We start from the raw sequence: 27,241 nt of genomic DNA, 5'->3' as shown, positions 1-27,241 counted from the left end.
TAAGCTAAATCCATTAGTTTAAGAGATACAGATCTTAGTCAGAAAGAATTTGACCAGCCCGAGCTCTTAGCTCAATAGGAAGAGCGCAGATCTTCGGATCATGGGCTCGTGAGTTCGATCCCTGGATGAGGCTTATGTTCTTCGTAGCGATTTGGTAGAAGAAAATGTCATTTTGATGTTCATCTCATGTTGGCAGTTTTTTTTGCGGAGATCAAGTCAGTATTGGTACAAAATTCCAGGATTACTGTTTTTTTTATGGATGTAAATGGCCAAAGGCAATTTATATGGTCGATGTGCCAATAAATTTGAAACCTTGAAACCTTATTAATTGACCGTCATTACGTTACTCACGAAAACGGCACTATACCCAAAATAACTAAGCAAGTAACAGCATTTATACTTTGACAATAAGCTTTAGCTATTTGACATTTACCATAAGGCATTAAGCTTTAGGTAGATGGCATATGGCATGTGGTATGTGGTAGCATTTAGCATTGAAAAATATTAACTGTTTAGCATTTTGACTCTCAGCAGGACGCACTGATCTTCCAGATATGTAAGGAATTAGTGCACCATGCTAAATGCCAAATAGTAATGCAAAATGCCATTTGTCCAATGCATTGTGTTTTTTTTTGTACCAATTTCTGTAAATTTAGTCAGTTTTTTTAATAGATATTGTAACAAATACAATATCGTTACAATCATGGTAACAATAAAATTTAATATATTCTGTACACATTTATCTGTCTAGGTGAAGCATCTGCTACCTATGAATAATTCCGTGCATATATATATCATTGGAAAACACAATATAATCATGGAAACTATAGTTATTCCGTGCATATTTATTTATCAGTCTATGGAAACATGTAAAAAACATTTTTATAGAAGCTGTGCAAATTTATCCGTCTGTCTTTAGACAGCGCGTGAAAATCATGGTAACTTTTAAAAAAAGCATATATTCCGTGCACATTTATCCATCAGTCTGAAAAATACGTGAAAATCATTGAAACTATGAAAAAATAGCAGATATTCTGTGCAATTTTATCTGACAGTCTACGGAAAACACGTGATGATCAAGGTAATTAAAAAAAAAACATTTTCACGAAAGTTTAAAAAATAAATACGCAAAGCGCTGCAGTTTTTTGTCAATTATCATTGTGTTCCCATTATTTTGCACACTACTCAAAAGTATCCTTAACAAAAAGTTGGAATATTTTGGTATATAATTGCAATTAATAAATTAACATTTTCACATTTAAAAGTCGCTCAAGCCGTATAATGTCTGAGTACAAAATGCGTGTTCTATAATTGTAATTAAGAAGTTGTGAAAACAGGAAAACGGAAGGTGTTTTTCACATGTATTCTTTAAAATTATAGCCGTACGGCAAAATAAGCTCAACTGTAATCATTAGTTCATAATTATGAGAATGGCCTATCTTCTCTACTAAAAAGGTATGTAAGGTAACAACTTCTTACCATAGTCATACCTTCTTCGACAATTATATGTATATCACACAAATACGAATTTGAATATCTCTTTGAGAAACTGAAATTACAAAAACCATGTCTTTGAGGTATGTCGAATTTGATGCTAGTTATTCATAATTAAAATACAAAGTATCCATAAAATTTAACCGCATTTTAAAAATGTACACAGATTTTCATAGTATTTGCTATACGAGTCTTTTCTATAATTTCTTACATTTTGTAAACCCGTCTGTCATGAAATCAATTCATGACTTTATTTCCATGTTTCAGACTTCGTTTGTTTGAAGACGCTGTTGATTCCCCTACGCAGACAACTTCCGGTGAAGTCTGGGACGAGATCGAGGCTGTAATCACTCCGTATGGAAAGTTCTGCAAGTCACCGGACTCTGGAGCTGATTTGTCGGTAAGTTTCTTGCTCATTTTAATGAAGTTAGAAGTTCACTTATCGTTTCCGAACGAATGGATTTCTTTTTTTTTTTTTCAAAGAAAAAATAAGACAATCAAAAATAAAATAGATTTGCAGTTCGCAAATCACTCTTCTGTAACATGTGATATACCAAATGAGATATACTATCGAATTAAAAACTGTGTCCTTCCGGCACGTGCACAGAGCGTCTGACTTTGGACTTTTTGGAAGAATACGCTTTTTCCTTGTGCCTAATAAGCGTCCACATAACTTGTTCGAACCGCAACGTGTCGCGCATCAGAACAAATATGGACAGTGTTGTTTTTATTTCAGAATCTACCTTTAAAAAGTTCTCAGCGGAAATATTGCGCGACTTAAGGAGCGCAATATTCTTCCGCTGAAGAACGAGTGCATATTTCCCGATGCAAAGATAATAACCTTTTTATTACATACACATCAACACGTATAAATATTATGTAAATATCATAAAAATGTTCAATAGCCTGAATAGGATTGACAATACTGAACTAAATAGAAAAAAAATAGTACAAGAACAAACACCGAATTACGTCACGCACCCGATATGAAATTAAGGCGTCTGTGTATGGAAAAATATTGACGTTTCCGGTACCAGTGTAACTTAACGGGGAATAGAAACGTGTATGTAATAACATGTGATATACCGAATGAGATATTTACTGTCGAATTAAAAATATGTGTTCTTCCGTGCTGTCATTAGACAGTTCTTTTCAAATATTATGGGATGAGTTGAAGCCAGACCGATTCCCGATTGAGGCAGTGCCTTAAGTTCATATTAATTCTGTAACATTACTATGTGTTTATTTCTCCTCGCAGATAAATATTCCACCAAGGGAGTCGCTGGAACGCCAAACATCAGAAGCCAGAAGAAGCTTGTTTTCTGGAAAACGTCTAGCAGACGACGGTCTAGAAGTAGAATCTCCCGCCACGAGGAAACTTAGGAAAAGTTCCGTATTTATGGTAAGTATTTTTACAGTTTTACTTATTTATTTGCGACTTAAAAAGCATCAGTCGGGAATGTATACAATTTTGCCATTACTTATGAAATTTTATAATTTTTTTAATTTATAAGAGTTGGCAGTTTTCATAAAAAATGTGAGCGTATTTTACTGCAAAAATTATTTAAGTAGAAACCCAATGGACCTATACAAGGTATGTCACCTGATAACTCATTACACACTTATAACGTGATATAAAAATGGTAATAAATATTAAGGTATCATATCAATTCACAGCAATTCAAAGCAATTAAATGTGGATATTTTGTTATCTAAAACAGTTTTAAGGATGTGGGATCGTTTTTTCTAATGTTAAGAATTTTTTTCATACTCTGTGAGCTTGAAGAACATTAGTTTCTAAGACAAATAACAGAAGAAAAAAACACAGGTCACCGAACTGTTTAAGCATTTCCGCAATTTTGTAAACTCGAAAAAAAAAATGGTGGTACTCTATAAAACAGGACATCTAACTAAATGTTATAGGGATTTCAGGTCTTACCGGTTACTATGAATACAAGGTGATATCAGTATTATATAAGCATAAATTTTTACATGCTTACATTATTACCCAATCCACTTTAGTTTCAATGGAATAAGCGTATCTAAATCTACAAAAAAAATCTGACGTTAACATTTTAAAAAATATTTTGCAATTTGAATGACACGCAAAAATGCTTGAAAATGGAATGAAAAAAGTTGGGGTCACAGTGCATCTAAGAAATTTATTTAGAAATAAATGTTTAAAAACTGGCGAATTTTTATATTTTAAGTTCTTTTTGTTTTAATTTATATTTTCTGGAAAATATAAAGTGCTATGTTGAAAACTTTTATTTCAGTTGTAGCATAGAAAAATATCAGAACCTAACCTGATCTGCTTTCATACCCCCATCAAATTTAGGCAAATGCCAGCCAAAATAAAGGGTGATTTTTTTTTCGCAACAAGTAGTCTGTTTAATAAAATGGTACATTATTAGCCATATTTTAATTACTAAGCATTACTTTTTGGCAAAAGTTTTGATAAAAAAATATTCGAAGAAACATTTTTCAAAATGGCGGATATCCTGAATAAAAAAAAACCCTCGTACATCCTTAAAGCTAGGATAAATAAGAATTTATCTACACTTACCAAATACTTTTTCAACTAATTCTAATAGTGAAATAGTGAAATGATTCATGATGAAATTCTCATTCTTAATTCAAGGATTCTAAAGATATCATCGAAGCTGTAGAACGTTTAGAATCGCGTGAACTCGTAGCTGACGGAACTCGTTGCTACACGTTACCCACAATTCCCGGCAAACACAGCGACCTCAAATCCATCTCTTCAGAAACAATGGCGGACATCGTGGAAGGGCGATATTCAGAACAGCTTGGGAAAGTAACCATTGTCGACTGTAGGTACCCGTACGAGTTCGAGGGAGGTCACATCAGGGGAGCTGTAAACCTGTACACCAAGGACGCCGTCAACACACTTCTCCAGGAGACGTCGACGTCAGAGCAACCACATGTGCTCATCTTCCACTGCGAGTTCTCGTCCGAGAGGGGACCAAAAATGTAAGTATTCGGCATGCTTTCCTGAATAACTGTTAGATTTACGAAAAGGACGAAATAAATCTTATTGTTAAGAAAAGCTATAATGCAAATTACAAAATATCTGTATGAGTAGTAATACTTGTGCATAATTTAGCCTGACATCTTTTTTATCACTATGATTTCGAAGGAACTTATTGGTACAATTTATGTTATAGGTCCATATTTTCTTTTAATGAGATACTAGTATTTGCAGTATCCGGTATATTAAAATAATATTTTTCTGTTAATTTCCAGGTATCGTTTCTTGAGAAGCCAGGATCGTGAGCTGAACAAACACAGATATCCACATCTCAACTTCCCAGAGATTTACTTGCTTGATGGGGGATACAAAGCGTTCTTTACTACACACAAGGTGGGTTCGATAATTATTATTAATTTTTGAACAAAGTCCTTTCCATTTTCACACACGATTGATAAATGATATCTATTGCCATCAATTCTGTATGTAAATCTTTATAGTGTGTTGTCTGTCCAAGTTGCGGTTTTTTGTGTTCTAGAAATTTGAATCAATATTTTTTTTCTGAATTTCAGGATCTGTGTGATCCAATCAGCTACAAGCCAATGTTACACGAGGACCATGCTGCCGACCTACGTCACTTCCGTGTCAAGTCGAAATCATGGACCGCTGGTGAGAAACAGAAGACAAGCAGACGACAAAGAAGCAGACTTGCTTGCTTAAATATTGACTTCTAAATAGAGCACTTGCAAACTAGCGTATATGTGTTGAAATGTATTTACTACTAGTATTGTTTGTTAAATGTATTTGTTGATCTGTTACATGCTTGTTATTTGTTGTTATGGGGATAAGTAAAAAGATAAAGAAATACACAGTTTGCTTTTTTTTCTATTTCTTATTTCTCACAACGGTTCTGTAATTGATTTCGAATGCCGTTGCCTAGATTTAACGAGTTCTTGCGGTTTTACAGAAGTAATATTTCAGCCGCCGTATGACAGTACTTTTGCAAAATATAGGATATTCCAAACAGCAAGCTCACGATCTGTGAAAACCCATTTCTATTCATGGGTATTAACTCTGAAGTTGCCATGTCGGTCATAACGGAACTTACGCAAATGCAGTCGTATGATATTTGTATCCAGCTCTCAGTCAGCATACTCGGTGTTCCCGGATAACTAACCACTAATTACCATTTTATTCATAATAATGCGACTGACTGCATTTGAAAATTATTCCTTTGAAGGGATCAAATTACCCCCTCGGTCTTCTCAAAACTAGGGAACCCGCAACCAGTATTTCCTTATATTTGTGAAATAACTAAGGTCCTTGTAAATGTAAAACACTATTCTCGGTGATAGAAAGAAAATCAAAAGGGTCCTATCTTTGAAATGAATAATCGACAGAAATCTGTTCATCCAGTGCAAAGGAACATAAAGAAAGCAGAAAGGATGGATAGACAAACTGTTAACGTCAGAAAGATATTTTCCACTAACACAGGATATGTCTAGAAATGTACATGCCCCATACAATTTTCAAATGTACTTCAGACGCAACATCCGAAACTGAACTTCTTTCAAAGCTGACACAAACGAGCAAACAGTATTATTTCTCTCACAAGGGAACTATGGACTATGGATGCATGCTTCTTCGTTCAATCTGGTCGCAAACGTGACTTGGAAACATGGAGACATTAGGCTTCAGTTATTAATGTAAACAGATCCTGTAACATGTAGGATAATAATTTGTGTACGGAAATTACAACTGCCGTTCCCCATTTAACCCAAGCCCAACAGGATAACAGACATGTTGCCATCACTTTCAGCCAGTAAAAAGATAGAACCGTGCTCTTGCTTTTCGCTTGACACTTTGTAAAAAACTGGACTTGGTTTCTATGGGAACATCTCATTTTGACGATATTTTCACGTTAAGAAAAGTTGTCATAAAAAGATAAGAAAAAATATCTTTTTGACTAAAGAGATTTCTAAATTCGAAATGAATTTGAAAACTTTGTTTGGAATTATTTACTTTTTAGCCCGACTATTCGAAGAATAGGGGAGCTATCCTACTCGCCCCGGCGTCGGCGTGCGCGTGTGGGCGTCACACAAATGTTAAAGTTTGCGTACCACCCCAAATATTTTCAAAGTCCATTGAGATATTGCTTTCATAATTTGCATACTTGTTTACCATCATGACCCCAGTCTGTAAAAAGGAGGAGCCAACTCTATCAAGCATTTTGACTGAATTATGGCCCCTTTTCGACTTAGAATAAATGTTAAAGTTTGTGTACCACCCCAAATATTTTCAAAGTCCATTGAGATATTGCTTTCATATTTTGCATACTTGTTTACCATCATGACCCCAGTCTGTAAAAAGGAGGAGCCAACTCTATCAAGCATTTTGACTAAATTATGGCCCCTTTTCGACTTAGAATAAATGTTAAAGTTTGCGTACCACCCCAAATATTTTCAAAGTCCATTGAGATATTGCTTTCAATTTTGCATACTTGTTTACCATCATGACCCCAGTCTGTAAAAAGGAGGAGGCAACTCTATCAAGCATTTTGACTTAATTATGGCCCCTTTCCGACTTAAAATATGCTTATTGTAATGTTAAAGTTTGACTCATTGCTTATATTATACTATCAAGCACTGAGAATAGTCGAGCGCGCTGTCCACTGACAGCTTTTGTTTTATTTCTAATTTTTAGAAGTATCGTTGTGTTGCTATTTTTAAGATTCTCTCCTGAGTTGTAACTTTTTCATGGCATGTTTTCTTTTCCAATAGAATTCAACAAGGCAACGTCAACGTGACGTTTTCGGGACAATACTGGAACAAACGGAAATGACGTTAATCTGTTTATACGTTGTCATAACATCGAGACGTCGTGAATGAATAAGATGTGGAAAAAATACAATAAATTTGGTAAGTCATTTATTCTGCTGTAGGCAACTCATTGGGGATAATAATTTTTTGCGTTTTCATTCATTGTTGGAAAAGGAATTTTGATTAAAGGGATGATGACAATCTACAGCTATTTCTTTATCCGCTAAATCTGTAACAGTTTTTTCCCGTGAATTTCGACATTAGTGTGCAGTCTATGACTTACCGGCTGTTGATCCGAATTACAAAAAGATGAATGTGAATGGGTCGTCATCAGATCTTCGTTTAGGAATATCTAGTATTTTGCAGACATGTAGATTACATATCTTTTTTCATGTTTATGGTGGCGGACGCATGGATGAGTCTGTGCGGGGGGTGGGGGGGAGTAGCTGCCAGAGATACCATCAATGTTATTGATCATTATGGGGGTGTGGGGTAAAGCGGGGGGGGGGGGAGGGGTGTGACAATCTACATATTCTTCCCAAATCTGTAACATTTTTTCTATTCGACATAGTGCATCTATGACTTACCGCTTTTCAATCAATGATTGAATGGTCGTATCAATCTTGTTTAGAATATCTAGTATTTTAACAGTAGTGCCAGACCATGTTGATCATGTATATCAGCTTCAAACTGTTTTAGCGATATGCCCGGTACACCAAAGGTGCTAAACTATTGTGCCATATTATGATGTAATTTTTATAATGATTTCAAAGGTGTTTTAAACCTTTTATGTGAAAATGTGTTTTTAAATAGCTTTGATTTTTTTTTATCAAGATATGGTAATTCCTGTACATGAATTTTGCCTAAGAAGACACCACCTTCGCGAAAATATTGAATTGTCTCCAATTTCGGTGAAGATATATTTCGATATCACATTGAACCTTTATTTTTTTTTATGGAAAAATGGATGGATAATGACAGGATATTTTCTGTTGTATTTTTAATTTTCAGTCATTAAGGGCACCAAACAGTTTTTAAATTTCAGTTTTGACTCAGTTCTTCGTTGTATTGTTATATCACTCTCTGGATACGTTAGACAGTATGAAAGCAACATTTCTCTGTTACTTTTTTTTCATTGGCCAAAATTTATCATACGGAAATGTGCATTTTTGTACATACCTCAAAGATATTCAAAATTCAAAGTTACTTATACTATCCGACTTAGAACAATTTACTTTTGACTTACTTTTTCCTTAGCAATGTTTTCCCCATTGTTTCTCTTTAAATATATGACAGTACCATTGATATTGTACAGCATTTTAAAAATTTCGAGGAAAGTAAAGGGATTTCTTTTACTCTTGAATTGATAATAAATTAATATTTTTGATTATTCCTGATTTGCAAAATTAAAAAAAAATGAACTTGTGATTTTTCCTGATGTTTATCACGAGAGAAATGTATTTTTGGTCACACAATGGACATTTTTAAAGATATCTTAAAACAAATATAAAGATTATATTCGAGCTATGTCCACAAATTGTGTAAAACCCTGTTACGGGTAAGACGGATCAAGCAGCATACATATTTCATCGATCTACAACCGTTACGATTTTGTCGGATTGAACAGTACACAAAAGGGTTAAGGGGAGGAAAGAAGGATCTTTTATTTTTTATTTATATATAAGATACAATGTAGTGTAAATACTGTCAACTTTATGAAATTTGACTGTGACTAAAGACAGACCTGGAGCGTCTGTGATATATTACATACTCTGGTATATACAGGATTCAAGCGATTGAAAGGAGGAATATCGTTAATGTATATATTCTGTTACTATGGTAATTCAGCCTTAGCGTTTGGCAAGTATATTTTACATATTATACAGTATATGCGTGCGGATATGCAATAATTTTCATATTTTTGCGGTGCGCTCCGATGATAGTGATTTTGTGACATGCTCAGAAGACCACTCAAGGATATATTGTTTTATGCTAAATCAGATATCTTTGCAAGTTGGAAAAAAAAATACAGTTTTTTTTTTAACAATTTAGTTTTCTAAAACATCTTCGAGTAATTCAAGTGAGACTCTTTTCAGCCGGCACCGGCGCTCCAGGAATACCGTCAAACCCTGCGCAGACAGGTCGGAGGTCGGTATGTGGAGAAGACTCGTTAGAAGAATCACAGATGGAAGCGGAATTTTACCGTCTAAAGCGACAGTTACACATGATGGAGGGGGACAGGCGGGCTTACTGTGAAGAAAGTGGAAATGCGATAAGAAAACAACAGTAAGCCACGATTTACATAAGTGAACACTGCACTTACTAATCCCCCGCCACAAATGGTGGGGGTTATAGGAATGGTCTCCGTCTGTCCTTCCGTCCGTCCGTGCGTCTGTCCGTAACACTTTCGTGTCCGCTCCATATCTCCTAAACCCCTTGAAGGATTTTCATGAAACTTGGATCAAATGATCACCTCATCAAGACGATGTACAGAACCCTTGAGTCAGCCTTGTCGGCTCAAGGTCAGCTCAAGGTCAAGGGTTTGAGCCTTCCATTTTGTGTCCGCTCTGTATCTCCTAAACCCCTTAAAGGAATTTTATAAAATTTGGGTCAAATGATCACCTCATCAAGACGATGTGCAGAATCTATGAGTTAGTCAAGCCAGCTCAAGGTCAAGGTCACAACTTGGGATGAAAGGTTTGAGGCTTCCGTTTTGTGTCCGCTCTATATCTCCTAAACCTCCTGAAGGATTTTCATCAAACTTGGTTCAAAGGATCACCACATCAAGGCAATGTGCAGAACATATAAGTCAGCCATGCCGGCTCAAGATCAAGGTCACAACTGAGGGTCAAAGGTTTGAGCCTTCCATTTTGTGTCTGCTCGTATGTCCCAATTCCCTTGAAGGATTCATATGAAACATGGGTCAAATGATCACCTCATCAAGGCGATGTGCAGAACTCATGAGTCAGCCATGCCAGCTCAAGGTCAAGGTCACAACTCAAGGTCAAAGGTTTTCGCGTCCGCTCTATATCTCCTAAACCCCTTGAAGGAAATTTATAAAACTTGGGTCAAATGATCACCTCATCAAAACAATGTGCAACACTTATGAGTCAGCCATGCCGGCTAAAGGTCAAGGTCACAACTTAGGGTCAAAGGTTTGAGCCTTCCATTTTGTGTCCACTCTGTATCTCGTAAACACCTTGATGGATTTTCATCAAACTTGGATCAAATGACCACCTCATCAAGAACTCATGAGTCAGCCATGCCAACTCAAGGTCAAGGTTTGAGCTCTGTATCTCCTAAACTCCTTGAAGGATTTTCATGAAACTCATGAGTCAGCCATGCCAACTCAAGGTCAAAGGTTTGAGCTCTTTATCTCCTAAACTCCTTGAAGGATTTTCATGAAACTTGGGTCAAATGATCACCTCATCAAGACATTGTGCAGAATTCATGAGTCAACCATGTCAGTTCAAGGTCAAGGTCACAGGTAAAGGTCAAAGGTTTACCCTTTCACTACCTATAGCAGTGGCGGGGGATTAAGCCGTCTTTCAGACTGCCTTGTTGATTATTGTGATGCTAGCAACTCAGTTATGATAGCGATAGTAGGTAGGAAAATGCCAGGGATAGTGGCTCTAATTAGTAGCATTGTCTAACGGTTTTCTATGTTTTGGCAGCGGAGAAACATCGCCGAGGCGTAAATCCACCGACCTTCTACTTCAGGTCCATAGCGGCAAAGTCACTTTAACTACCCGGCCACGGAGGTTTAAGATTGATGTTCAGACTTTTGTTAATACGAAAAATGACTCATAAGACGTCACGGGCTATGTTACCTCCCGTATTTTAACACTCGTAAAACACATTTACGTGTTGACGTCACATCGATCTACTATATTTCGTGTCATGCATGCGCCATGAAATAGTGCTTCCGTATTTCATCTACTTGTTTACCTAAAAGACATTTTAGAATCGGAATGATATTAAACAGAACCTTGTTTTTACATATATTAACAATATGAATTGGTTATATCCCGCTTGTATAATTCACTTGGGATACGCCCTCGTGAAATAATTCCGCACATATTTTGTGTGGCATTAGACGCTGTCAAGGCATCAAAATTTAAGAGTCTGTAACCTACCAGTTTTTGCCTTTCATAGTATATGAATGTTATTAACAAGTACATTTTTGTTGTAATCTAGGACTGAGATTCGCTCCCTAAACGAAGAAAGCGACAACATGAATAAAATTTTACGACTAGCAATGAGCGACAGGAACCAGGCGGACGATGAACGCGATATAAATACACTACTGGGCCTAATGGACAAACTGGACGAGTACAAGAGACTGTGCACACAAGAGGAACGCAGAATTAAGGAACTTGACGAAGATGTAAGGTTAAGAGGTCAAACTGCATTTATTACAGAGATCTTATTGGATGTAATTTACTCAATCAATCCAAAACAGGCTTCACAAAAAATATAAAAAAGGGAGGTAATAAAAAACATAAAATGTAGGAAATCTGAATTTAGTGGCCAGTTATTCAAATCAGAAAAAGCGCTGTTGCGTTATACTTTATTCAAAGGTTTGTCAAATTACTCACGTCCCCCTTACTTTTGTAACTTTATCATACAAGAAAGATAAATGAAACTCTTTAAAACGGTATTATATTGTAGATTGCAAGGACACAAGAGCTGATAAATGAAGAACGTAAAAATCTTGGTAGTGTGACAGAAACGACCCTAGAAATGAGCATCGAAAAGAGATTACATACCACCGAAAACAGACTTGATCAGGTGAGATCTAAAAAGCCGTCATGAACGTTAAAACAGACGATCCGAAATAGCCCAGATCTGAAGTTACTAAACTGAATTTGGAGATCAGTCTGAAAAATTAGCTTTGTCATAGGTCAATTTTTAAAAGTTCTCAGAAACAACCAATCAGGTGCTGGAGATTTAAGACTGGTCTCCCAACTCATTTCCATAACGCCTGTCCCACAATGGTTATCGTTGTCTATTCACGAATTTCACTGAGACATAATTCATGTGTTATTTGTTTGCCATCTGACTCTTTGCTCCGAATTCTATATACACATGTTTACTGTAGCATTGCATTTTTCTGAAAGTTCATATTTTGTTATGTATCAAAGTGCCAGAAAACATTTTATGGTCATACAGCCCGCATAAATGACCAAATTTATTTCATTCTCTCATTCAACAATTCGTGCTGCAAGATCTACAGAGTGACCTATATATGACATTAACCCTCATATGCCATTCACCTTAAAACTTAAATAAACAACATTTTTAATTCTACAGCCCACATAAATCTCCCAATTCAGTTCTTACTCGCACTCAACAAATCTTGAGGCAAGACCTACAAAGTGACATAGGGTATTACATAGATGTGGTAGGGTTTAAAGTCGCACCGACACAACTATAGGTCATATGGCCACTTTCTAGCTTTCACGAGCGGGCACCTGGGTGGAACCACCGACCTTCCGTAAGCCAGCTGGATGGCTTCCTCACATGAAGAAGTCAACACCTCGAGTGAGGCTCGAACTCACATCAGTGAGGGGCAAGTGATTCGAAGTCAGCGACCTTAACCACTCGGTCATGTATCACCTTAACCTCTGATAACAGCATATTTGGTCATACATCCGATGGGGGTGGGGGGGGGGGGGGCATAATTTTGAGTTTTGAAAACGCAACTTTTTGTTTTCATTTGCAGGCAGTGATCAAGTTCAACGAACAACTGGCAACAAATGCACAACTCCGCGAAGAACTCGACCATCTACGCAAAGACAAGGCTACTTTTGATGCCATACACAAGAAACTGACTGATGAGTTGGAGGAGACCAAATTGTCAATCAATGACAGTATAACAATAGCGGCACAGGCGTATGAAGAAAGGTAAAAGTATTCAATAGATAGCTTTAGTTACATATTTTCTTTTACAAAGGGTATAGTTTTGCATCTTCTAAAACCTGCAATATGCTCTAACATGGCTCGATTGACTGGCAGTTAAACAGTGAAGTCGAAACTTTTTTCTATTTTGCTTTAAACAGCAGGTGACGCGAGAACCGGTAAGACAGCATTGTGATGTCAATTATGGCATGCAATTACCACATGAGGTGCGGTTCATTACTTTTCGGATAAATGAAGTCCAGCATAGTTCTTCTAAAAAAAGCGCATTAAAGCATGAAAATATGCATGTGGTTCATCGTCTAATTTGTTACGGTTGATCGTTAAGTTCTCCGCCACAGCATCTGGCAAGCTTAAGATTGGCGTCTCAGCGGCTTTTTTCTGCTTCCTTGTTCTCCCCATGATTATTTCAGTATGTAAAATTGAATAATATAATTAATTACAGGGTAAACTAATTGGTAAATTTTATCTATGTCTTGAAATTGTAAACAACAAATTTACACAGGTCCGTCTAACATTCTTCAAATCCTAAATTATCCAGTTAAATACAATACATCTCAATAAAAGACATCTATCAAAATTTGAACTAATATTTAACCGTTAAAATTCAGAAGTTTAGAGCTATCGGGTGAAGTTGTTTGAAATATTTTTCAAAAAAATCTTGATCGTTCTTAAAACCGACCTTCTATCTTTTCTCGCAGTTGCAAAAGGAAGTAGCAAGGCGGTATTCCCATAAATTCCACCCGGTCCAATGATCTCACAGAATTTAATCGAACTCCAATATCAAACGGTTATTCACTAAAGGAATAACCGCAAATATGCATGTGGTTCATCGTCTAATTTATTACGGTTGATCGTTAAGATGCTTAGAAAAACAACGGTCGGACCTATAAGCGAGAATATTGACGCAAATTATACTGTAATAATTACCACATGACGTGAAATTCATAACTGCTCGGATAAATGAAGTCCACGTTTTTCATCAAAATATTGCAGTGAGCATGCAAGAATGAAAAATGTCAAGGTCTTCATGTGGTTTCCCGTTTGATTTGTCACTATACATCATGGTTCAGTTCGTGCGAATCTGAACTCTGAACCGTGATAGGTCAAGCGAGAATCCCGACCCAGCGAGCTGAAGATACACAGCGATAGCAATATGGTTCAACTGCTTAAATCCTCTTCGGACGGGATTTGAACCATCGACTCTGGTGCCCATTTTGTATATATGGTTGTGTCTCCAAATAAAGGTTAAAATACTATAACATGTAACATTCAAAGAGATTGGGATACGAAACTCCCTATACATATTTGCTAGAGAAGCGTATATTTCAGTCAACGTACAGTATATAAAAGAACTTTTGGCAGTGTTTGATCAAATAGATTTTCGTTTTCAAACAAGTTCACCACTTTTCTTTCAATTCCGTAGAAAAACATGTAATTGGTAAATGCAAAGCGTTTCCAAAATCGTAGTTGTTTCGACACAAATATACATACAATTTTTATTTCATTATATGGTGTTGTATTGTAGGGACGAAGCGCAGAATAAAATGATTGCACTAAAAGAGCGCAGTGACAAGGATAAGCTTCAGCAAAATGTCGAGATGAAAGAATTACAGAGGATTATCAAGCACGATGATAAACTAAAAGAATTTATGGGTATCAAAGTCCACGATCGAGCCGACCTACGTGAGGAGGAACAAGCCAAAAAGGCCAAAGGAAAAGGTAATGTGATAGCAAAAACCGCAAAATAAGCAGCAATAGGAAAAATATCAGAATATCGAGGTATGAAAAAGAGGTCAAATTGCGTATAGATACTGAAGCACATCTCACCCCACGACCTGAAAAAGAGGGTTAGTTTGTTAGTTGCTTACGTTTACATGGTTATATTATAACACTCGGTGATTTTCGGAAACGCAGCTCCAGGGAAGAAAGAGATAATCGTGACAATGTCCATTTATTTGGTATAAATATAAACCTTTTTTTAAAAAGTGTGATTTAACCGACTACTTTCCCACATGACGCAACATAAATTTTCTCTACTTAATTTTTAGCTACACTGGTATGCAAATATTGGTCTCTACACTGTCCCGGCCCATTACGTTTCTGTGTTGGCCCCGGTTGGCGGTTCATGCAAGACTGATAACTGATATAGCTGTAAATGCGCGACAAATGTCGGCCATATAAAATATAGGAGGTGATAATACAAAAAAGAACATGTTTTTACGAAATCCTGTATTATTGCCAGATGCCGGTGATAAAGATGCAGAAATGGAGAAACAGTCGATACTGAAACTAGAGGAAGCTTTCAATCGTGTAACTGCGGTAACAGGAGAACACGACATAAATAAGATTGTCAGCGACTTCATCAGAAAAGAGGACAAAAACTTTGCTCTATATAACTACGTACGTTTACTTATTCATTCATTCCTTTGCTTCTATTTAACTTGCTACTCGGCTGTAATTTTGACAGACTATAATTCTGCTCTAAGACTTTCTGTTATACCTGTTCATTTTTTTTTATACAAAGTCCTATAAAACTGAAGAGTTTTTATTTCGAACGGAAAAAAGAATTAAAGCCATTGAACCTTTGTGTGTATTGGTAAAAAAGACAGTGTAAATGAATCACTTGAAAAAAAAATCACACGAAAAATAAAAATACTAATTTTAAACAGTTGTTTTCAGAGCTCGTTACACATAAAATACTGCTTCAGAATGGGTACAGTAATAAAACTGATTGCTAAACCTTTTTAAGTCTTTGATTAGATTATTTGAAATATAAACTGCAATGATCTACGTAAAACAGTGTCTTTAAGAGCATTTAAGCTCATCCATATACAGTGGATTCTCTGATTCATGCTGGAATAAATTGTTACATACTAGCGGAGAATAACTGACGGTTATTACATGACATAAATACTGATATCTAATGCATTATTTCTAAGTTTTTTGGGTTTTTTTTGACAATGTAGATCTATCTCATTTAATAATTATACTGAATACATTGTATATAAACTTGAATCATACAATGTTTTATTGATTTGTAGCCTATTTGTAAATGTTTTAGTAAGCATACTTTGAATAGAATCCACGTGCTTCTTTACGAAATGCAGGTAAATGAGTTGAGCGACACAGTTGAAAACATTCAAGAAGAGATCAAGTGTCTGCAGACGGAGATCAAGTTATTCGAAGACGATGACGTCAAAAGCGAGGAAACCAGGCATAAAATGGTCCGGGATATGGAGGTAAGAAAAATTTCCATAATCTCACTTAAACACATCATTGTTTAATGTTTAGCCAAAAAACCTAAGGGAGTTCACTGCATTGTTCAAAAGAATGAACAACAAATCAGACCATGATTGATCACTTAACTTAATCGCTTCAGTCAATCAATTTTCAACAAAATTAATCATTCAGTAAATCAAATTTTGATAATTTGTAGATTAAAGCTGAACAGTTCGAGAGGGAATTCGAGGATGCACAAAAGAAGGACAAAGAAATCTGCAAAGTTCTTGACGAAGTAAGAGTGAACGTCGGCATACTATTTAAGGTGTGTAACCATTACTGTTGTCATTATCGTTTAGGAACTGGGGTACAATGTTCAAGACATTTGAATGTGATTCAGTTGCGACGAAAATCAATATTATTTATTTAATTATAGACTACATATCTAAAGACATATATGTATTAAAACGGCATCATAGAAGAAGCAGTGGGACATCGTCATCAATGATTTAAGGTAATGGACCCTTAATGCCAATCGTCAATTTTCGTTCGTTTACGTATTTTCCGAATGCGATTTCGGCATTCTCCGGTTGTTATGAACAGTAATTTTCTGTTATAGCCGAAGGATGCCGAAATCGTATACGAAGGGTATTTAATCACGGAAATTGAATATTGTCATTGCGGGTGTATTACGTCACGTCTAAACTTTATACTAAGATTTCAGATGCAATTTATTTTTCCCTGTTATGCTTAAATTAGAATCGATTGTAGCAAAGCCAGATTAACTGTATATATCTTCAAGACTGTTTTATTACAAATGAATATTTTGGATACCTAAATCTTTGGTCGGCTTGAGCGTTCTAAGTCGTAAATTTAAACTTAGATTTTTTCTTAGATATGTTTTACAAATTGTCAAGGCCTTCGAGTGGTTTATCGTCTAATTTATCACGGTTCATAGTTCAGATGCTTCAGTATTTAATCTCTCGGGCGGCCTTGATTGTTTTCATTCTGACATGCTCATTGACATATTTTAATAAATATTATGCTGGACTTCATTTACCCGAGGAGTAATGTATCGGACATCATGCGGCAATTTGACGTCATAATGCTCTCTTAGCGGTTCGCGCGCCAACCGTTGTTTATCGCAGAATAATTATACAGAGCTTGATTTCCTTCTTTGTATAACTGGAAATCTAATCGAGCCATGTTAGAATTAGTGTTAGATGTTTTGCTGAACTTCAATTAAGGGGCTATAGAAAAAAAAAACACATTTAAGTGAAGTTGCTTGATAATCTGTGTTAATTTGGCACCGACAGAGCACACAGAAATGATATTATTGAAAATGTCTATTTCCAAATTCCACACGTAATGCACTGATAAAAACGGCCCTATTACACAAAATTTTAAAATAGCTCCGAGAATTATTTAAATCCGCCAATTTGCTATTCTATGACTGTATGCTTGCACAACTTTTCTGCCAAATTTAAGTCTCAAATGAGAAAATCAAGAGTGTGTACACAAAGGCTAGCTACAAAGAACTGCATACATGCAGTCTTTCAAAAGTTAGACACATCCATTCAAAAGCAGTTGAAATTTAAACATATATTTTACTGATGTAACTTTATACATTTTATGTCTAGAATCGAGAGGTATAATTTTCCAAATTAAAAGTTATAAAATGAGATCGTTCAAGTAAAAGTCAATAGGCATATTTAAGCACACTCGTCAGTCTTTCTGATGTAGTACAATCTCAAAGCCGCTAGCAGGATCGTACAACAAGCGTCCGTCTTGCAGAAGAATCCCCCGGCATGCATCAGTTACCGCTTGACCAACAAATGGACAGTCTGTCGTAAGAATCCCGCCTTCTGCTGCGGCCGCCATACGGATTAGTCGGCTGAACATTGGAGACCGGACAACTGGCATCTCCTGAAAATTCGAAAATATATTTAGCATTACTTCAAACGACGAATTCAAGAGTTGGGAGAGGGGGTTGTCTAATAAAATTCGGAGAGCTTGCATTTTGGATGCCCTAAAATTGAGACATATGTCATTTTAGACAAAATGTACCCCTCGCTTTAAATCCGTAGTGGTTTTAATTACCGCAATAGCACACCCAATTAGAAAAACTTAAACAAATTGCCTTTCCGAAAATTTGAAAGATGACATATATTCATGCTCAAACTATGTCACGCATCAGATAGTACCACCTGAGTTATACTTGCCAAATTTTCCGAAAGGCATAGCACCAAACCACCCGTAGAAACTCCGCGACCCTCTCAACTAATGTCCTGGAATCGCCCCTGACTTTTGGACAGTCACAGAAATGTTTTAAAGGGACTAACACATTTTAGGCGAAAAATATTTTTTCTCAAAAAATCCATAAAAAGTGAGTACTTTGAAAGTGACTATTAGTGGTACAAACTTATTGACATAAGATTTTTTGCAAGATATTCTAATAAATAACCAAAGATATTGTGCAGAAGGTAGTAAACCGTTGCAACGCTTTTGAAATGATGCAGTAAACTTACATTCTTCTTGCATCTTTAACAAATCTAACTTTTAATTGCACACACTTTATCAGTTTTCAATGTCATATATACATTCTATGCCAAACTTGGTGGAAACGAAACTGTTGAAAAATTCGCTCAAACTGTGGGTGAGGACTTTTAACACTATTTTATTGAAGCAAAAACATTAAACGAAAGAAAATTTAGCTAAGCGAAGCATGCGAGAACTTTTATTTTATACAGACAGATATGATATATAGAGGTTATTCGATTCTAACTTGTATCTACAGCTTTGAAGAATTCACAATACTAGTATATTTGCCCGTTAAGTGTGGTTTTCTTTTCCAGCACAACTCTATTACATCTGACGCTGTGATATAATCACTGTGACGTACAAACAGTGCTTGACTTGGATAACGACACACAGTTTCATTCATCTTTGTTTAAAAGAAAATCCATGTTTTAATGTTATTAATACACGGAAAGAGGTTATACTTCCGTGGAATAATTTCACGAGGGTGTAGCCCGAGTGAATTATCCTGCTGACGTATAACTGATTTTGAGTGTATTAATTTAAGTAAACACGATTTTTCTATACATTGTTTCAATTCTAATATGGCCTTTATCTAAGACTGTGGAAAAACTAAAGTAGTGCTCTTTCTTGGTCGCGACAAAAACATTAACGTCATCGCACGTTACCGTGACGTGGTCATTTAATCGTAAGCCTGTTAAAGTGTTTTAACAGAAACAAGCATATTTATTAGAATTGTACGTGTTCCGTTTGGACAATCGTGACTTTTTATTTAATACTAAACCTCGATGCACGATGCTACGATGACGAAAATGCGATGGCACGATGATGAAACAACGATGGTACGATGGTGAAAACGCGATGGCACGATGATGAAATCGCGATGGTACGATGGTGAAATGTCGATGTAATATCGCGTTTTCATCATCGTACCATCGCGTTTTCACCATCGTGCCATCGCGTTTTCACCATCGTCGTGATAACGCGATGGCACGATGGTGAAAACGCGATGGTACGATGGTGAAAACGCGATGACACGATGGTGATAACGCGATGGTACGATGGTGAAAACGCGATGGTACGATGGTGAAAACGCGATGGCACGATGATGAAAACGCGACGGCACGATGGTGAAAACACGATGGTACGATGATGAAAACGCGATATTACATCGACATGTCACCATCGTACCATCGCGATTTCATCATCGTGCCATTGCATTTTCACCATCGTACCATCGTTGTTTCATCATCGTGCCATCGCGTTTTCGTCATCGTACCATCGTGGTTTAGTATCAAATAAAAAGACACGATTGTCCAAACAGAACAGCGTAGAACTGGGAAATAATTAGGGCCGTGTAAGAATTATCAATTTTATAGGCTAACTTCTTTTTGTAAATTACAAAAAGAAGTTATAAAATTGACTAATTAGATCTTTTAGAACGACACATTGCCATCTTTTAAACTTGTTGACTTAAATGTCAGTTTGATTTAAATGACAGCTTTTAAAATCGACTGTCGTTTCGAACAATAATGCACCCAGCCTCTATAAGCCCAAGGCTTTTGTGTAAGCTACGACACTGCATCAGATTGCTTACCGTCCTAGTTTCTTTTGTCTCTGCAAAAGCGCTCGTCTTTTTGGTCAAATCTAGTGGCTGGTCTTCCGAGTCCCCCTTTTCAGTTGTTTGACACGAACTGGCTGTCCGGAACGATACTGGTTCATGAGAATCATCGCCGGAGTTACCTGAGACTGACAACTTTTTCTCACGACGTTCACGGGCTCTGCGGTTCTGGAACCAAATTGAAATAAAGCCCTCAGTCTTTCCCATCTGTTTTGCGAGTCGCATCTTCGACAGTCTGTCAGGTCTGTTTTCCATTTTAAAGCTGCTTTCAAGAATTACCATCTCTTCTGCCGTTATGACTGTTCTTTTGCGTTTCTTTTTCAATTTCTTCTTCGTTTCTTTGTTGTTTTCAGTATCCATCTTAATTGTAAAAGTGACGTCATTTCATGACGTAATTAAGTTTTAATGATCTATAACAGTGCACGCAACTACACTGTGTAATAGTGTTTCTATGTATTGCATTTTTAAAAGCTTCAACCTGCAAACACTAACAAAGGAACTACTCTAAAATACTATTAGGTAGATCTAGCATTTAAATGAATATTATACGACTGTGACAGCCCATCAAATGGACTGGATTTAATTATTTTTAAATGATTTTTTAATTAAACTTACAAGTAGTATTGTTTAAGTAAGTCAAGGATCCAAATAGCTTTGAGTTTTATGTTAAAAACAGATGAAAGGCTGTCCAAACTGTTTAACAGATGATATCCATAATTACATGGTAAGAAAACCGAAGATCTCCAGGACATTTACTGTTTGAACAATAAAAGAAGGCAACCTTAACAAAAAAGTTCTGGCAGGCAGGCAGGCAGGCACTTATAAATACATGCACGTGCGCGCACGCAGACTTTCAACCTGAACGCGTCAAAGTGTAGTTAGAAAAGACTTCTACCCGTGCATGTGTATACATGTATTTGATTTTCAATATCTGGCATATAGTTTTGTTGTTTTCGCAAGTCGGGCACTTTATGTGGCTTGAAAGGGCAACAAGTCACGTGACTTGTGCTCGTGTACACGCGTGTTGAAAGTTCAAAATTTATAGGGCCTATTTTTGTTCTTTTTACAGGACGCGAACTGTGACTCAAGCACAATCTTTGAAACGCTTGGAAGTGAGAAAGGAGTGACCAACAATAATATTCTCCAGTATATGGGTATAATAGAACAGCGAACCATGGAGCTGATCAAACTACAACAATACATACAAATGAAAGTAAGTATGATTCGTCACTGACCTCTGAGCCTGACCTTTTGACGTTTATTTCAAACCAGTAGTCCGCAGATATTGTTACAACGCTAGGGGTAGGAGGGGGTGCAACCCACATGACATTGCAGGTCTGAGCATTATTTTCTATAGTTACATATATTGGTAAATTTCATTTATCGTCGCTTTGTCATAATCTGTGTAGATTATTCTTTACACTTATCCCCTACCCTCCGCCCAAGAATTTCGCTTATACCTATTGACAGTTGGATTTATTAAGACAATCATGGTCCAAGGCCACACCACAACAGGCGTAGTAAGGAATCAAACCCGGGATCTTCACTCTGTACAAAGACGTCATTCTACCATATCAGGGCGGAGCAAAGCTTTTCTGAAAGTTATGTACAGAAATTTATCCTACCCTCATACAAGATATAGCACAATATCGGCCTGCCTAATAAAGTTTGCTTTATCTAGTCAGTGTCAAGATATCACTTTTGCGGGAACTTTTGAAATCACTTATTTTATCAAAATTTTGCATTTAAATCATCACCATTGTATTGGAAATGTCTCAGCTTAGAAAATGAGTGGTCAAATCAAAGGTTTTTATCCTGAAACAAAAAAGTAATTGCTATTTTTCACTTTTACAGCACTGCAGCTGGAAATTTTGAAAACAATTTTTTTCCGAATTTTTCATTGAAACTGTTGTCATTGTATTGGAAATGTTCTAACTAAGAAAATAAGTTGTAAAATCAAAGTTTTTATCCAGAAACAAAAAAGTTATTGCATTTTTTCAATTTTCCACAAACTGAATTACACTAGCAAACGTCATAGGACACAGTAGGATAAATAGAATATTAGATTACTGTCTGAAAAAAAAATTATTAGGCTCGTCTACGAAAAAATATAAGGCTCGGCAGAGCCTCGCCTAATATATTTTCTTCAACTCGCCTAACAATTTTTTTTATCAGACAGTAACCTAATATTCTCTATATGCGTCATTGCCTAAGCTATGTCGATCATATGAAAACACTTGACGTGTATGGAATCAAACCTCAAAAATTAAAGCTCGTGTTTTTTTTTTCATTTTTCTGTTTAAGAACGCCTGTGCACTGCCCTTGTAGAGATTTTTTTTTTGGTGGTAATGCACGCTTTATCCAAGTGACCAACAAGCGGCTGTAGTATTTTCGCGACTGACCACATGAATGAAAATTCTGGTTTTCACGAGTAAAATATTTTTTTTTTCAATTAAAGATATGCAGTTTGGTTCCGATCAACTAATTTTAAGGCGAGTTGAGACCCCTACACATTTAACTTTTGCATGTGGTCAGCCACGTATTTCTGCATAGGTGAAAATGTAATGAAATTTTATATGTACAATGTGGACCCACACATCAGCTTTAAATACCGTTCGAACATCTAACTTTTTGGAAGAGTTCTGGCCCTTTGATGAAAATGTTGCAGAGATTTTTGCGTTCATGTTTCAAGTATAATGATCTTTATGAAGTACCACTGCTTACATTTTTACCACACCTGGATATATTGCCGAATTTTAGTCCAAATAATAGGACGTTTCGGGACAGCGTGATAACTTTTAACTGTCGTCTTCCCGTCGACAACTATCAAATATCAGATCGTAAAATAAGTCATCCTGATAAGCCAAATGTTTAAGGCTGGCCGAGTTTGTGTCAAAAGGGTGTCTTACACTACGCAGGGTCTAATTTTGTTTTTAATTACAGATGTTCACTTTCTACTTTACGTAAACCTTAAGAGTTTAAACATTTTGACGTTACAGAAAGAACCGCCAAAGCAAGACAGTAAGTGTCAGCCAACACCTCCGGCTTTACAATTAAGTGGCAGAACCAGTCCAAAGCACGTGCAGGTTGCCATAGTACCGCCGACTTCCGTGTAAGTATGATCCTTGTGTAACGAATGACATTTTCAAAGTCAAAGTTCAAACTCCGGCGCAGTGATCTCCCTTACCGCATCGGAGTTTGGTCAAAGTTTTGTTCCAGACCTAAACATTCATGACTGGTATATATAAACAAGGTGATTGATGAAACAATTCAAAACACCTCTTCATAGACAATCTGTGTATGACAATAACTTGGGAGGATTGCCTAAGCGATTAAAACTCTAATTTGTAAACAATTTAATGAAAAATATGAAGTTTTAGTAGTTAAAGGGTCATATCTCTTGCAAGTTAATCTGTCAGAAATCATGTCAGAGATCTTGTGAGCATCTACATTTTGTCAGTTTCCTATTAACTACTCAAGATACATGGATCCGTATAATGACAATTGGCATTTTCTGGTCTGTCCACATGCGGTTTCGGCATTCTCCAGTTTTTAAGAGAAAGCAATTTTCTCCACAGGCTGTATTTCAGACAGAAAAAATATAGATAGATCTATTTAATAAAATTTTATACCTATATAAATTCTGTAAAAAACTCGGCTTGCATTTTACAAGTGCATATGAACAGGCAGAAACAATTCCATATTGTACCTTCTGTTTTGTATGTTAACGGACTACTTTCATTAATACGCATGACCTGACACAGTTCCATAAATAGCGCACATAAAAACTTCACTAAGTTCCGTTTTAACATCGATAAACATTGAAGATTTCGTTCAATAACAAAACACCAAACAAAAAGGTGGAGGTATGAATAAAAGGGTAATTATAACAGTAGCTAGATCTGGGATTTTTTCAGCTCTCTTGGATATTGCAAGGTCCAATCTGGCAAAAATCCACTCGAGCCTAATACAGCATCACAGATCGAGCTACTATATTATATTAACCCTATTATATAGCAGGTTTTACTTATTCCGAGCCTAATAATTCTGGTTTTATATGAGTAATCATGTCTGTTATTCATTTTTTATCTTGGGGCAGTGTATACACATTCTGTGCAACCGTTTCATGAAGTGATGTCACTCTTGAGCACTCTTTTAACAGTATTTGATATGGCAATTTGATTACTTCAAGGGCCATGACTCTTGTATTGCAGGAGCAATCTTATCATACAACTAGACTATATATGTAAATCTAATGTAAGTTTCATGAGGACTTGTAAAGAAAGGTGGTTGTTAAAGTGATATAAATTGACAAATCTGTCTTACCGTATTCAAGGGCAACAACTTCTGTTTTACTGGAATAATTCTGCCTTTTTTTCAATTTTGGCAAAGATCTTGTGGCCATATAAATTCTCCAAATTTCATATGGATACAGCCTCTACTGTGTAAACAACATGTAACAGCCAGTAAGACCATTTAGACTAGTTCAAGGGCCATAACTCAACTATTAACTGGGCAATCTAGCTCATTATCAAACCTGACAGGGTCATGTGACCCATTTTTCTGCATACTGCTCAAGAAATGTGGACCCTACTGTTGTAACAGTATGTACAATTGCTGGAATACAGACACTGTCAAAGCACTTTGTGCTCAGGGGAGGTAAAAAATGTATAAAAGATATTTACAAAACTAAGAGCCTATTTATTTTTTCTTCCTGCAAAACACAAAAAATGAATTGACACTGTGATCACAGAGTAAGCTATGGCAACTAAGTAAAACAGACAATAGAATTAAATGCACTTATGAGACTGATGGTTTCATTTTCTGGATTTCAGTGAAAATGAAGAATTTGATGAAGAGTTACGGCCCCTTACAAGAAATGAAATCAAATCTGTTGTACTTAGAACCATCAACACAAAACTTGCCGGTGGTGAACAACTACGAAAATCTGACGGCAAAAAGAAATAAAGCAAAGTCACCCAATCTACTGCAATAGCTTACGAAATATGCACATAAATATCATACATATTTATAGTTTTTCACATGTATTTGGAATATACTTAACAATCACAGTTAAAAATGATGGAATAATGTTTTACCTGATATATGTAATGTTTTCTGAACAATTCTTTTAAGCATAGTAAAATCATGAAACAACAAAAGATAACAATTATTGTTGTTTGTAGACTACCTAAATTCGACAACATGACATTTACATCTACATGTATATACAGTAGAGCTGACTGAATTTCCACCACCACTTACCACTCAGAAATTGCATAATTCCACAAATCAAGGGGCCATAACTCAAAGAAAATCACTTAACCATAACATTCCAACAATAAAATCAACTAGGCTTAGCAGTGATAACTCCTGCGATAAGAGTTGGAATCCAACCAGTGGTATAGCAGAAGTAGCACAGATCAAAGAATTTGACAAATCTAGGGTCATACGCACAACATTGCTTCAGACTAATCACTTGTGATGTTTGGTGAAATTCAGCCTAACTGTATAAAGCGAGAAGTGTAAACACTGTAAAATGTGACAAATAAAGGGCCATAACTCTGCTGAAAATAACTGAACCAGAACATGCTGATGATATGTTTAACTTGGCTTGGCATTTTTACCTCCTGTCAAGTTTGGTGGAAATCCACCCTTAGGCTATTACATAAGAGAACAGCTAAAACATCATGAAATTTTATAAATCAAGGGCCATAACTCTCCTGAAAATATCTAACTGGGAACATGCCCACAATAAGTATAACTAGGCTTGGTAATGACAACTTTTGTGATGTTTGGTGTATTTCTTCCAGATTGTATCAGAGCAGTTGCCCAGACAAGATAAATTAGACAAATCAAGGGCCATAACTCCACTAAAAACACACAAATAATAAGTACAACTAGGCTTGGCACTGATAAATCCCAAAATCTGCCTAGTAATATAAGAGAAGTGTCCAATACATTATATAAGAGTGACTAAAACATCATAAAATTCAACAAACCAAGGACCTTAACCCTGCTGAAAATCACTGAACCGGAGCATGCACACAATATGCACAACTGTTTTATTGAAGCAGTTACCTAGTCAAGTAATAAATACAACAAATCAAGGGCCACAACTTCACTGAGTGAAATGCAACATGCTGCCGATATGTAAAACCACACTTGGAACTGATAACCCCTGTAAGTTTTAGTGGAAATCTGAATTATAATATAAGAAAAGTGCATAAAATATGATAAAATTTGTTTAATCAAGGGCCATAATTCTGCTGAAAATCACCGAACCAGAAAATGTTGTGGCACTCCAAATAATGTAAGAGAAGTGCCCCCATTTGAACAAATTTAGGAGAAGACCTTATAGTGATGCTACAGACCAAATTTGAAGATAAAAAGGAGAGAATGATTCTCGATATACAGTCGGGTACCAGGCTAGGGAAAGACAGGAATATCTATCCCTGGCGCGTGCTTGGATAAATGTATACTTTCCCCGCTAGGTAGGCAAGAACCATCAAACAATTCACAAACAAGTCATTTAACAGTAGTGCCCCAAATTGTACCAACCTTTTAGATAACCTTATATGATGTAACACACCAAGTTTGATGAAGATCTATCGATGATAGAAGAAGTTGTTTATC

The 27,241-nt window shown here is 36.2% G+C and overlaps 3 protein-coding genes across 3 annotated transcripts; 2 read left to right on the top strand and 1 right to left on the bottom strand.

The window, feature by feature from the left end:
- The first annotated feature begins 1,765 nt into the window (after positions 1-1,765).
- LOC123533288 (M-phase inducer phosphatase-like) lies at positions 1,766-5,345 on the top strand. The gene is made up of 5 exons (XM_045314932.2): positions 1,766-1,894; positions 2,753-2,896; positions 4,136-4,488; positions 4,762-4,879; positions 5,059-5,345. The coding sequence occupies exons 2-5, from the start codon at positions 2,894-2,896 to the stop codon at positions 5,218-5,220; spliced, it is 636 nt and encodes a 211-aa protein (XP_045170867.2). The 5' UTR covers positions 1,766-1,894; positions 2,753-2,893; the 3' UTR covers positions 5,221-5,345.
- A 1,911-nt stretch (positions 5,346-7,256) lies between these two features.
- Positions 7,257-25,602, top strand: LOC123534607 (coiled-coil domain-containing protein 63-like). Its single transcript, XM_045316921.2, has 12 exons — positions 7,257-7,404; positions 9,402-9,591; positions 11,503-11,692; positions 11,977-12,096; positions 13,031-13,212; positions 14,753-14,946; positions 15,470-15,627; positions 16,335-16,466; positions 16,664-16,771; positions 21,675-21,818; positions 23,605-23,717; positions 25,441-25,602. The coding sequence occupies exons 1-12, from the start codon at positions 7,371-7,373 to the stop codon at positions 25,571-25,573; spliced, it is 1,698 nt and encodes a 565-aa protein (XP_045172856.2). The 5' UTR covers positions 7,257-7,370; the 3' UTR covers positions 25,574-25,602.
- LOC123534608 (paired box protein Pax-6-like) lies at positions 17,723-20,984 on the bottom strand. The gene is made up of 2 exons (XM_045316922.2): positions 20,582-20,984; positions 17,723-18,372 (listed from the first exon to the last, which is right to left on the bottom strand). Exons 1-2 carry the CDS (start codon positions 20,963-20,965, stop codon positions 18,172-18,174), a joined length of 585 nt encoding a protein of 194 aa, XP_045172857.1. The 5' UTR covers positions 20,966-20,984; the 3' UTR covers positions 17,723-18,171.
- Positions 25,603-27,241: the final 1,639 nt, after the last annotated feature.

The sequence above is a fragment of the Mercenaria mercenaria genome, chromosome 12 (assembly GCF_021730395.1).
Source record: "Mercenaria mercenaria strain notata chromosome 12, MADL_Memer_1, whole genome shotgun sequence".
NCBI lineage: Eukaryota > Metazoa > Mollusca > Bivalvia > Venerida > Veneridae > Mercenaria > Mercenaria mercenaria.
Note: the sequence above shows the minus strand (reverse complement) of the source record. Positions and strands in the feature narration are given on the sequence as shown.

Excerpts from the sequence above, each read along its gene's own strand:
- LOC123533288 (XM_045314932.2), top strand. Across the intron at positions 4,489-4,761 it reads TCCGAGAGGGGACCAAAAAT|GTATCGTTTCTTGAGAAGCC; the intron begins GTAAGTATTCGG and ends GTTAATTTCCAG. Across the intron at positions 4,880-5,058 it reads CGTTCTTTACTACACACAAG|GATCTGTGTGATCCAATCAG; the intron begins GTGGGTTCGATA and ends TCTGAATTTCAG.
- LOC123534607 (XM_045316921.2), top strand. The coding sequence starts at position 7,371 with ATGAATAAGATGTGGAAAAAATACAATAAATTTG. Across the intron at positions 13,213-14,752 it reads GCACAGGCGTATGAAGAAAG|GGACGAAGCGCAGAATAAAA; the intron begins GTAAAAGTATTC and ends GTTGTATTGTAG. Across the intron at positions 15,628-16,334 it reads ACTTTGCTCTATATAACTAC|GTAAATGAGTTGAGCGACAC; the intron begins GTACGTTTACTT and ends TACGAAATGCAG.
- LOC123534608 (XM_045316922.2), bottom strand. The coding sequence starts at position 20,965 with ATGGATACTGAAAACAACAAAGAAACGAAGAAGAAATTGAAAAAGAAA. Across the intron at positions 18,373-20,581 it reads AGACAAAAGAAACTAGGACG|GAGATGCCAGTTGTCCGGTC; the intron begins GTAAGCAATCTG and ends TCGAATTTTCAG.